Raw genomic sequence first — 12503 nt, 5'->3', positions numbered from 1 at the left:
AATAAGTTTTAAATTAATTGGATTTAGACTATTATATTGTATTGTTTTATTTTTTATATGTTATAAGCTGCCCCAGTTCTCGTAGAGGGGCAGCATATAAATCCAATAAATACATAAATAAATATCTGAATGTTAAGTTATTAATGCTACTGAACTATAAATGGGGGTCTATGCTTTTGCAGCAAAAATATTACAGAGAAAATATAATTCTATCACTTCAGAAATTTAACACATATTTTGTGAAGTCAATATTCTCAAGCAGTTATAGAATAAAGAGCTATTTTAATTAACCTTCTCTGACTTAAGTAATGAGAAACAGATAGTTGACTTTAAAAAATAATTAAGCAATAATAAGGAAATATTTTTGTATGAAACATAAACCATAGATATTTTATTCTTGTATCCTAACAAGTGTTTTACCTTTTAAAAATGAAAATGCACTTGAGGGTATATTTTTTTTTTTAAACTTTATAGATTTCAAACTATGCTTGTGCAATGCCTTTGAAACTGTACTATTTTTAATTTATTCTTTTATTGTTTTTAAAATAATGATAAACAGGGAAAAAAACAAACCCCAAAGTAAAAATACAGGTATTGTAAAATAAAATAAAAAACAGAAAAATGAAGTAAAAAAATAACAAAAGAAAAAAGGTATATCATTTTAATTATAAATAGTTCTAATTTATAAAATTGGTTGCATAACAATATTATATATGATCTACTGAACCAATGGGGAATATTTAACTGAGCATCCAACAAATATCCCTAAATTAATTAATGAACTCAGCAGTGTTATCAAGACCAAAACCTTTCCAAATATTTACTAAGAATCAGTTATAGATTACTTTGTTGCAAAATAACAAAACAGATCATACTGCCTTCCTGAAGTTGATACTTAAAAGTGCTCAGTTCTAATAATATAGAAATATCCATGAAAATAATATGCTTTCATAGAGTTAACAGATTCTACCTGAAATTTGTAATCTACTCTTTGGATCTCCCAAAGGCAACTGGACTTTCTTGGATGACAAGTGAAACTTTTTCAAGGAAAAACCCCAAGGAAGTCCAGCTGCCTTATGGAAAAGTACCTTTGAGACAACCATGACCTGGATGATTGAGAATCACTGAATCCAAATTTGTATTCAATGACATTTCTCCCAAAAAAGGAACATTTGACCTCAACTGGATGTCTTGAAATCCATCGTTTGTAAACAAAGCCTGTGAGTGGATCCAACTCAACAGAAGAATATCAGATGTTTTGCACAAGATGTAATGAAAACTTGCTAATTCATTGTTCAGCCACCTGAAAATATTGCTTAGAGAGCTGAAGGTTCTCTCCATAAATACAGTACATGTATCAATCCAAAGGAGGTAAACAGATCCCTTGAGTTTTATCATATTACAGATGTGTAATATACTAGATAGAAGTATTTGTTTTGTATTTGATTTGAACTATTTAACAAGATAACTTTAGTCAAAATGGATACAGATATTTCATGAGCAGTTCAAAGTCCTAAAAACTAGCTTATGGCAAAACACCAAATATACCAAATATAAACTACATTTTCTTACGGTTTCTAGCTGAACACTTGTAAAGAAACAGAAAGAGGTGGTGTGGTCAGTAAGCAGTTTTACAAACGGCTTTAAATTGCATACAATGCTCAATACACACTGCACATTGTGACCTAATTTAAGATTTGGGAGCTGACTGAAAATTTTGTTGCTCTTTCAAAAAACACAAAAACTATTAATGTTCTGGAATATAATAAACTTGTGGATACCAGATCGTGAACATTTAATCAATTCCCTAGAAATAACTGAACTTAGTTTGACCCTCCAACTATTATTTCTTCAAATATAATGCTGCTATTCTAGATTTGACCTGAAAACATTTGTCAAGTTTTATGTTTTTCATTATGAACTCACAGTTCAGCATGTGCATTCCCTTTAGGTAAGAAAAAATATATTCATGGACAGTGGCAAACCATATATAGAACTGCCAAAAGAACGCTGCTAAAAATATTAAGTCATTTTGCATGAAATCTCAACATAAATCTTCAGTTCAAACTGGTATTTTATTCTTTACTTTTCAGAATGAAGAAAAACTATTTTAAAGGTATATATTTATATTACTTGGAGGAACACATGATCAAATTTGAAAGCTTTCACTTTAAGTTAATAAAAATAAAATAGCGTTGCTTTGTACTGTATACTGGGGGTGGGGTAGAAATCCCATGTTTCAAAGTGTGAATTCCAAAGTCATACTTCCTTTTGGCTCTAATTATCTCATTATACATTAGGATCCAAATACATAGAGGTGTAAAAGTGGCACCAATCTGCAACTCTTAAAGCAATTGTGTTTTTCCCTGGGGTTGCACAGCTACACTGCAGTCTTGGAAGATAAACAGTTGCTTTAAAGAGTTGCAAGTGATGCAACATTCTTATTCAGGAGTGCTTCAAAACATCTGATGAACCAGACAGCCTTATTATATAGCTGTATAACTGTAACAATATAGGGAAATCAGAAGTATCACTCTGATCTAAAAACCAGGGCAAATTATGCAATATAATTTAAAATTAAAATAGCTGCTTAGTACAATGGGAAAGAGGGGCCTTGATTAAAACTTATTTCATCAATCCTCTTTTTTATAATATAGGATTCATCACCATTGTTCCAGTTTTGAGAAACTACTGAACTGGGCTTACCTGCTGCGTATGGTACCTTTGCTGGGCCTGGGAGAGGTACTGGGTCTGAGGAGGCAGGTGCTGAGGTTGTGGTTGCTGGTTGTAATATGGCTGTTGGCAGTAACCAGTTACACCTTGTGGACCATACTGAGATGGCATCTGTTGGGGGGGGGGGAAAGCCAACACAATTAGGAATTGAGGACAAAAACCTATATGTTCAACTCCTAAAGTTCATAAATACAATAGCAAATGCCATGGTAAGAAGTCTTTCCCAATGGAAAGAGTCAATTTTAAACAAAGGAATAAATGCAGTTTGCTAAACTCTATTTGGGAGATATTCTGTCAAGGGAAACATACAAAAAAATTATACCACACTGGTTTTACTGAATAATTTCTTTTCACGTTCTCTGAAACATTCAAAGAAACCATTATCAATAATGTTTTCTCACTGAATTTATGCTCAAGAACAACAAAAGGGTTTCTATAGAATATTTATAGCTTGCTAGTCAGTAGTATTTATCAGATAAATTATCAGAATGACTCTATTTACATCTTTCAATTTTTCACCAAAGGTTTCTGCTGGGTGAACCACCCCATGTTTCAAGATATAACGGGGGGGGGGGGGGGATTGGAACATAGGTGTATGTGCATATAAGGGGGTTTGGGGGGGGGATATTCAGTAAGTTTTACAGAACTATTATGTGGAACCCCATAGTATCCTTAAATCAAAGGACCAACAGGAGAGTTGAGACTTTTGAAAAATCATTTAAATGATGTACATTTGCAAGTCCTTCCAGCTCCAAAGGTATGTTTTGTCTGGTATTTTACTAGTTAAGAATTAAAAGGACATGTATAAAAATGGAAGATGGGAATAATCACCTATCCACCCCCAATATACACAGCAGCTATAAACCATAGAAAGAAATTCAGAAAGACTAAAGGAACTGAAAGCTACAAGCAACACAAAATGAAAACTCTGCTAAAAAGGACCAAAGCAGAAACTAAGTAAAGAGAGATTTGGGGATATTATGGCTAATACAAACAAGTTGAAGTTTCTGGAACTAGGTAATTATATCTGGACAGGATACCCTGAAGGTCATCTCAGGAAACTGAATATTCTACCTTCTTTGAAAAATCATGGGGAACACTTAAACTTGTCAGAGGATTGGAGAAAGTCAGATATTGTTCTTAACTTCAAAAGACTGTGGATATGATCCAGGTAACTACAGACTGCTTCATGTCAATAACAGACAAAATTCTGAAACAGATTATTAAACTGTCAGTTTAAATGCACAAAGAAAATAATACATCACTCTTCAGTCAGAATAGGCTTATTAATAATAAATTAAGCTAAATTAAACTGATCACTCTTTTTGACTAGTTGACTAGTTTAGTCAATCATAGGGATGTGACAGATAACTTGAGTTCTGCAAATAATGCAAAAAAGTTTGTTATTCTGATAGAAAAGATATCAAATGTTGGAGGCTTTGTGCTAGAATTAGATGGATTCAAAGTTGATTGTACACCAATGACTCAAGTTAAGTGGAAAGAAAGTGTTAAACAGTGTAACTTAGAGGATTGTGCCATTCTATATATATATATCTATAAATTACTGGTTGTAAATTATTATAAATTGTAAAATATTATTAACTGTAGGTAACGCAAAGGTGATAGTAATACTTTAGAAGGCAGTTTCAAGATTGAGGAAGATATTGACACTGGATAGGAAGCAGCAGACAGATGAATTTTAGAAGGGAGAAAAGGTGACGTCCTTTTTTGGGGGGGGTAGGCAAATAGGGCATGGCAAAAAGAAGATGGACAAGCACAGGGAGCAGCAATACAAGTAAAAAGATGTTGAAATTTTGGTGGATTGAAAACCAAACATCATCATCATCATTATGTTGTTGTTGTTATTATTATTATTATTATTATTATTATTATTATTATTATTATTATTATTATGTCAATACAACACAGCAACACTATGCTGGATTTCGTATTTCATCACCAGTCGGGCACTTCCCAAGCTCCTAGGATTGTGTGATGTAGCGGCGAATTATGTTTGCCGATCCCAGTAAAGCGGCTTTTTGCAATTGACAGATGGAGATTTTGTCAATTCTGATGGTTTTCAAATGTCCGCTGAGATCCTTTGGCACTGCGCCCAGCGTGCCAAGTACCATTGGGACCACTTTCACTGGCTTATGCCAGAGTCGTTGCAGCCACTGATGGGTACGCCTTGTCGCCCCACTGATGGGTACGCCTTGTCGTGGTAGTGGGACTTGTGTGCTTCAATGAAGCTGAGAGCTGTGCCGGCGGTAGTGTAAACTACTGGTAGGTCTAACCTTGCCGGAATGGTCAAAGCAGAGGAGCCAGACTAAACGTACCTAACCCATTTAAACTAATGGAGAGACAAAACAAAAAGAAGTCCATACTGGCTCGGTCGTCGCCCAGGATAAAAAGTAGTAATGGATTTTTTCAATGGGCGGGATATTAAATTTGGTGAACCCTAAGTTTACACTTCATAATTTTATAATCAGGTAACTACTACACAGTATTATAAGTAAATTCATAATATTTAATCAATAAAATTGACAAGTTGCCAGTCCTTCAACTGAATAGAAGGAGCTTCATTGTATTTGCAGATTCTGAGGGCTGTTACCCAACCACAAAATCAATATTATTTAACATACTGAGCCCAGATTTCCTGAACAGCACTGAAGCAATCGCAGAGGCCTTGTTTAAAACTGTAGTAGTGACAAAGTGGACCAACTGGCTTTTCTGTAAATATTACAGCCTAGCGAGCTTCTGTCTGGGAATGTGAAATTTGCTGTTGCACTGAATGCATTTAAGGAAAACATTTTCAAGCCCATAAGATGCCCTCCAGACAAAACACACTGATGGTGCTGGGCAGTAGTGGGTTCTAAAACCCTTTACTACCGGTTTGCGCTCGTCCTTGCAGATGGGCAGAATCTCCTGCCGCCCACCGCTAGTGCCGGATTTGCCAATAATCCAGACCAGGGCAGAGGTGATGGACTTGGGGCAGCGGGAACAGGGCTTGAACTTTCAACTAGATGGTGAACCCTGAAGTGCTTCAGATTCGGGATTCACCCAGATGTGCCAATAGGGCTCTATTAATAAATTGGAACTTTGAGGAAGAATTTGTCTCAGACTCTGAATTTATTTTAGATGCTATTTGGAACCCTGACCCTGGCAATGAATGTCAAAAACAGAGATCATGTGATGGTGGGACACTGTAATTGCAATTGCTCAGCACCCAAATTGCAATTACATGACTGCAGGGACACTGCAATAGCCATAACTACAAGAGCCAGTAGTAAGTATCCTTGCTTAGTATTGAAACTACTAACTTCTGAAACATGCCCTGTTGGAATGGGGGAAAGGCCTATTTAGGGTAGCATCCTGACTTTATTTATTTATTTGTTTGTTTGTTTGTTTGTTTGTTTATTTTTTTATGCCGCCCTTCCCCTTAGATTCAGGGCGGCTTACAACATGTTAGCAATAGCACCTTTTAACAGAGCCAGCCTATTGCCCCCACAATCCGGGTCCTCATTTTAGCCACCTCGGAAGGATGGAAGGCTGAGTCAACCTTGAGCCGGTGATGAGATTTGAACTGCTGACCTGCTGACCTGAATCCTAATTGAAAGCAATAACATTCTGGGTAGGCTGGTAAATACTGCAAATGGTGATCACATGTTTGCAGGTTGCTTGGCAACAAAATGCGGAAGGACTAATTAATAAAAACAACTTATAACCTTCTGTGCCAGCTTTCCCATTAAGTTTGTTTGTGGAAGGTTGCAAGTGATGACCATACTAACCATGGCTCACTCTAATATTATAATAATGATTACATAGTTTGGGGAATACTATGACAACCAAATTTTGTAGACCAGTTGCAAATCTCCCTTGTTCAGTGCCATTGCAATTTTGAATGGTTGCTGAAACGCAGGTCATAACTCGAGGACTATGTGTAATACCACTATTTTATTATGCCCATTATTATACAAATGAAACAATAATATCTTCCAAGGCATCTTTCTCAGTGCCTATTTATTAGTAAAGCTATTTAAAAAGCCTGGCTGAAGCAAATTTACTTTTTTCTGATTAATCTCCCTTTAGCAATGCATTGAGATTTCTTGTACCTTTACATCAGTTTCACCATATCTTTCAGCACTACTCCAATCTGTTTTCAACTTCCTTCTTTACTAGGAACATACTAATGGACCATATGCTTCTAGCCAACATAGCTTTGACTAGGGGAAAATTCAGCTTTTCTAACAACTCATTATAATTTGGATGAATGAAATACCAATTTTACTACAGCAACAAGTATTATAATAAGTGTTGCCTGCTTCTCATTAACAACCATTTAATAGTCTGTGCCATCATTGAGGTGTGCACATGGTTCTTCCTTATATAACTAATGCTTCAACAAATTAAATTACCTCCCCATCCCATTAATCTCACTTGTTTTTCCTTCCAAGATTGCGTTATTTGGCAGTGCAGAAATGCATGACTCCTGAAGTATACAGCACTAAAATAAATAGAGTCTAACAGTGGTTCTCAACCTTTCTAATGCCGCAACCCTTTAATACAGTTCCTCATGTCATTCATTCATTCATTCATTCATTCATTCATTCATTCATTCATTCATTCATTCATTTAGTCCAATACACAAAGAGGGTTTAGTGGGTATATATCTATATACACATAGTAAAATACATGATGAAGGTTATAGAGGAGATACTCATAGTAAAATATATCTATGAAAGAATAGAAAAGAAGATATAGGAATAGAACATATCAATGAAAGAATAGAAGAAGAGATATAGGAATAGAAGAAAGGTATAGGAGATATAGGAGAGCAATAGGACAGGGGACGGAAGGCACTCTAGTGCACTTGTACTCGCCCCTTACTGACCTCTTAGGAATCTGGATAGGTCAATAGTGGTAACCCCCAACCATAAGTCTAGCACCAATTCTCCCAACAAGGCTTTAAGCTGATTGGCAGGAAGGTCAGAGAGATATCCCCACTGTAAACGCCTGATTGTTTGGATTATAAAAATATGTTCCAAAGCGCCAGAATAGAAGCTTTACTTCCTAACACCATGGGAAATTTGTCTTTTCCCATGGTCTCAGGCGACCCCTGTGAAACAGTCATTCGATTCCCAAAAGGGTCCTGACCCCCAGGTTGAGAACCAAGTGCCCTAAACACTCCCACACTAAAAACCCTTCCTCCTATACTGTGATATGACCTTGAACATCAAATAGGAATGGTTATATTGGTAATGGTTGAGACTAACATGAGACTAATATCACAAACAGATATTCCCAAACAAACAAAAACCTCTTGTATCAACTTATACTCTTAACCCACTCTTCACAAAAAGGAAGGCAAAAATAAAAGTCATTTTATTTTTGTCATCTATAATAAAGATGGGATGCAAATAAATAAAATATATTTATTTAGTAGAGAGACAAATTGATGCAGTGGCCTAAAGATGAAGATTGAGAGTTCAATCTTAGACAGTGGCAGATACTGAATTATGTTTTATTTGTTCTTGTATATTCTATTTTTCTGGCTGCAACAACTTTGCTGCTATGTATATTTCAAAATCTAAGGGACTGGTTTGGACAAAACTCAGTAGCACCTTTTTGTGCGGCTGTTGAAAAAAATAAGATCGTCAACATGATTGCCAACGTCCGATGATGGATAGGGCACAAAAAGAAGAATATATGTACAGTAATTATCGTCTATCAGGAGGTGCTTACTGTCAGATTAAAGAATGCATAATTGATGACTCTAAGTAAAATAAAGCAAATGTGAACTATTAGGTTTTTTGAGTGTTAATTTCTTTATTCTTTCAAGATACTGTATTTTCAACCACCATCTTTGATTAACTTTGTGGGTTGGGGGGGGGGAGCATATTTATTTTTTCATGTCCACAATATGAGGAAAAACTAGTGATTTGCCTTTCAGTGTTTAAACATTGCCATTTGAGTAATCATCTGTGACTTCATCTCCATGGGGATTCTTGCCCTGTTCCACAGTACAGCAAAGCTCTTGCCATTACTTTTGTTCTGAAGAATTTGCTGAACTATCCCCCAAACCGAAGGATACTTTAGTGCAATGCAGGATTAACAGCTGGTGGGAAAAAGTTGTGAGCATAGCACAACACTGAGATAGCACACAGTAACAATCCTGAAAGACCATTGAGACCAAAAATTAAAACAAAAACAAGCAGGAAAGTTAGGAAAAGGAAACGACAAAATCATAGAAGGCATAGGCAAATCACTATCAAAGCCTACTCCGCAAAAAATATTTGCATTTGCTAAGTATTTTATCCACTGTGTTCTATGATTTTTTATTTTAATGTTTTTAGTTGTTTTATGTTTTCACGCTGTCAGCTACCAGTGGATATGAAATGGGCAGCAAATAAATTTCATAAATAAATCAGTAAATAAGTAAGCTGACAGACAATAATAGCCTAGGGTACCTAGATGACAGAGCAGTTGGGTGAGGTTATAACATTCTAATTCTAATATAATCATTCTTATCAACCATCTGGTAGAAAGATCTTTGCTTTATCCAAAACAGGAAATAAACAAGTTTGGATCCTTGCAAAAGTAATAGTTCAACAAGAATGCAGTAGTCCTTTCGTGTTAGCTATGTGGAAAGAGAATTCCAAGGGAGCGGCCTGTTTTTAATATGGAACTTAATTCTTATAGACACGTTCCACGCTGCATAGTAACATTCACCATCATTTTGCAAGCCAATCATCACATTTTATTGTAATATTTTTAAAATTATATTTTACTAAGAGTTTTTGACAAAGGGGAAGCCCAAACAAACAAGACAAAAAGAGAGAAAATACACAATGAATACCTATTGTAGAGTTAAGTAAAAAAAAAAACCTGTATTTTTATACTTGTAAATCATTCTCACTTTTAAAACCATAAATCACTGTTAAAATCTAAGCAATATATAAACAACTATCATAAAATGGCATCATAAGTTACAAGAAACCAACCTTTATCTCTGGCAGAAGACTATACATAGAATTATACTCCAAAAATGTTTTCAAATTTGAGTTAAATTATGTGTCAGGCTCATTCTTGGAACTTATGAAATTACTTTGGTCATCAAGGTATACAGTGATCCCTCGATTAGCACGGTCTCGATTAGTGCGAAACGCTGCAACGCGGTTTTTCAAAAAATATTAATTAAAAAATACTCCACGGTTTTTTTGCTATACCACGGTTTTTCCCACCCGATGATGTCATACGTCATCACCAAGAGTCACTTCTCTGTCTCTTTCTCTTTCTTTCCTGTCACTATGCTTCAATCATTTTCTCATTTCTCTTTTTTCTCCCCTTTTTTCTATCATTTCTCTCTCTCTTTCTTCCTCTCTCACACTCTCTTCCTCCCTTCTCTCTCCCCCCCTCCACTTGCCCACGAGAAGAAAAAAAGCAACCTCTGCCGGGCAGCTCCCCTTGTGCCCCCGCTTTGTGCCTGCCTCTTTTGGGGATTTCTTTTTCTTTTCTTTTTTGCGCTGGCAGCGGGAGCTGTTGGGGAGGGCTCTGCCGGGAAGGCCTCTCAGCTGCAGAGCCGAATGGGGGCGGAGGCAACAGCGGAGCCCGGCGCTGGGGCCATGCGAGGCTGTTCATCCAGGGGGGCGTGGACTGGCAAGTCGCCCTCCTTTCTCTCTCTTTCTCAAGATCGCTTGCCGCTTGCCGCTTGCCTATTGCAGCGAAGGAGGCGAAGCAAGGCTCCAAGCTGCAAAGCGGCAAGCGGCAAGCGATCTTGGAGTTTCCCCTTTGCCTGGGCGGCAGGAAGACCAAGGGAAGGTTCCTTCAGCCGCCCAACACCTGATCCGCTCCGCAGCGCGGCAGCAGCGAGGAGCCGAAGATGGGGTTTCCCCTTTGCCTTTACCCCATCTTCGGCTCCTCGCTGCTTCCGCGCTGTTGGGCGGCTGAAGGAATCTTCCCTTGGTCTTCCCCGCCGCCCACACGCAAACTCCACCATCTGCGCATGTGCGGCCATGAAAAAAATGGCGCACATGCGCAGATGGTGGTTTTTACTTCCGCATCCAGTATAACGCGGAAATCGGTTAGCGCGGGAGGTCTTGGAACGTAACCCCCGCGCTAACCGAGAGATCACTGTACTCCTACAACTTAATTTGCCATTGTTCTACAGGACCATTCCTGGCAACATTAATCTGTTATTTCATAATTTAAACCATCTCATTACTGAATGTTACAACTGCCCTTTGTGCATCTAGGCTGCAGATAAAGAAATGATTCAGGTTTCTTCCCGTGTAGGATTTGGAAATTTCTGGCAACGTTTCGACGAGGTCCCATTCGTCATCTTCAGGCTGGTGTTTCTGTCCTAGTTCTAGGGCGAACACCACAGCATAGTTTTATATCATAAAGAAACTATGTGCCAAATTTCATCAAAATCTGAGATGGCAAGGTGGGGACCACTGGTCCACTTGACACAGAATGACCCTATAATAATATACACTGCTCAAAAAAATAAAGGGAACACTTAAACAACACAATATAACTCCAAGTAAATCAAATTTCTGTGAAATCAAACTGTGCACTTAGGAAGCAACACTGATTGACAATCAATTTCATATGCTGTTGTGCACATTCAACTTTGTAGAGAACAAAGTATTCAATAAGAATATTCATTCATTCAGATCTAGGATGTGTTATTTGAGTGTTCCCTTTATTTTTTTGAGCAGTATCCTTTCACACAGCAAACCCTGGAATCCGAGATTCTAGCCCTTTGATCTTTCTGTAACAACTTGCATCATATTCATAACTCTGTGTATTTGCATAAGCTCCACCTGTTAAAATTTTTAATTGCTTTATGTTATCAGATGATATCCTTAATATCTCCAAAAGAGTTGCAAAATATGTTAAAATGAAATGCACCTATTTGTTCAGCGGGAGGGCATGATGACATTTTACAATACCTAGAAGTGCTTTAGGGCTGTAAAAAGCACCTATCCATCAACAGTCATTAAATGACCAGTTGTAAGTCATGGACCACTTGTAGTACTGTAGTATTGTAGGCCACAATAGCTGCAATATTGAAAAAAGAAGGTGCAAAGTTCCTGTTGCATATAAAAATGTCAGAAACGTAGGGAAAAATATTTCAAATAAGCGGAAGTAACATTCCAATAAAATGTACTGTAACAGAAATAGTTTCTGTCTTCCTGTAAATATTTTGTCTGTTTGTTTATTTATTTATTTGATTTGATTTGTATGCCGCCCCTCTCCTCAGACTCTGGGTGGCTCACAACAATAATAAAACAGTGTACAATGAACAAATCTAATATTTAAAATAAAATATCTAAAAATCCATTCTTTAAAAAATATACACCACAAGCATACCATACAACTATATAAGCCTGGGGGAGATGTCTCAATTCCCCCATGCCTGGCGATATAGGTGGATCTTAAGCGATTTACGAAAGACAATGAGGGTGGGGGCAGTTCTGATCTCTGGGGTGAGTTGATTCCAGAGGGCCGGGGCTGCCACAGAGAAGGCTCTTCCCCTGGGGCCCGCCAGACGACATTGTTTAGTCGACGGGACCTGGAGAAGGCCAACTCTGTGGGACCTTATCGGCCGCTGGGATTCGTGCGGCAGAAGACGGTCTCTAATATTCTCTGAATATTATCAAGTCTTGAGTTTGAAACATCATTTGTTCAAGCTGAGAGGAGTTTCTAGAATTATTTGAACAATTTTTTTCAAAGTTAAATTTAATCACATGTTGGAAAAAGTCCAT

The 12503-nt window shown here is 37.3% G+C and overlaps 1 protein-coding gene across 8 annotated transcripts in view; it reads right to left on the bottom strand.

Moving 5' to 3' along the window:
* Nucleotides 1-12503, bottom strand: part of ARID1B (AT-rich interaction domain 1B) — a 494636-nt gene that overhangs the window by 365793 nt on the left and 116340 nt on the right. For all 8 annotated transcript variants that reach the window (XM_070733771.1, XM_070733773.1, XM_070733775.1 and 5 more), the window contains exon 3: nucleotides 2707-2844. In XM_070733771.1, the coding sequence (XP_070589872.1) occupies nucleotides 2707-2844 (138 nt within the window). The remainder of the gene's footprint in view (nucleotides 1-2706; nucleotides 2845-12503) is intronic.

Source organism: Erythrolamprus reginae, chromosome 1, assembly GCF_031021105.1.
Source record: "Erythrolamprus reginae isolate rEryReg1 chromosome 1, rEryReg1.hap1, whole genome shotgun sequence".
Lineage (NCBI taxonomy): Eukaryota > Metazoa > Chordata > Lepidosauria > Squamata > Dipsadidae > Erythrolamprus > Erythrolamprus reginae.
Note: the sequence above shows the minus strand (reverse complement) of the source record. Positions and strands in the feature narration are given on the sequence as shown.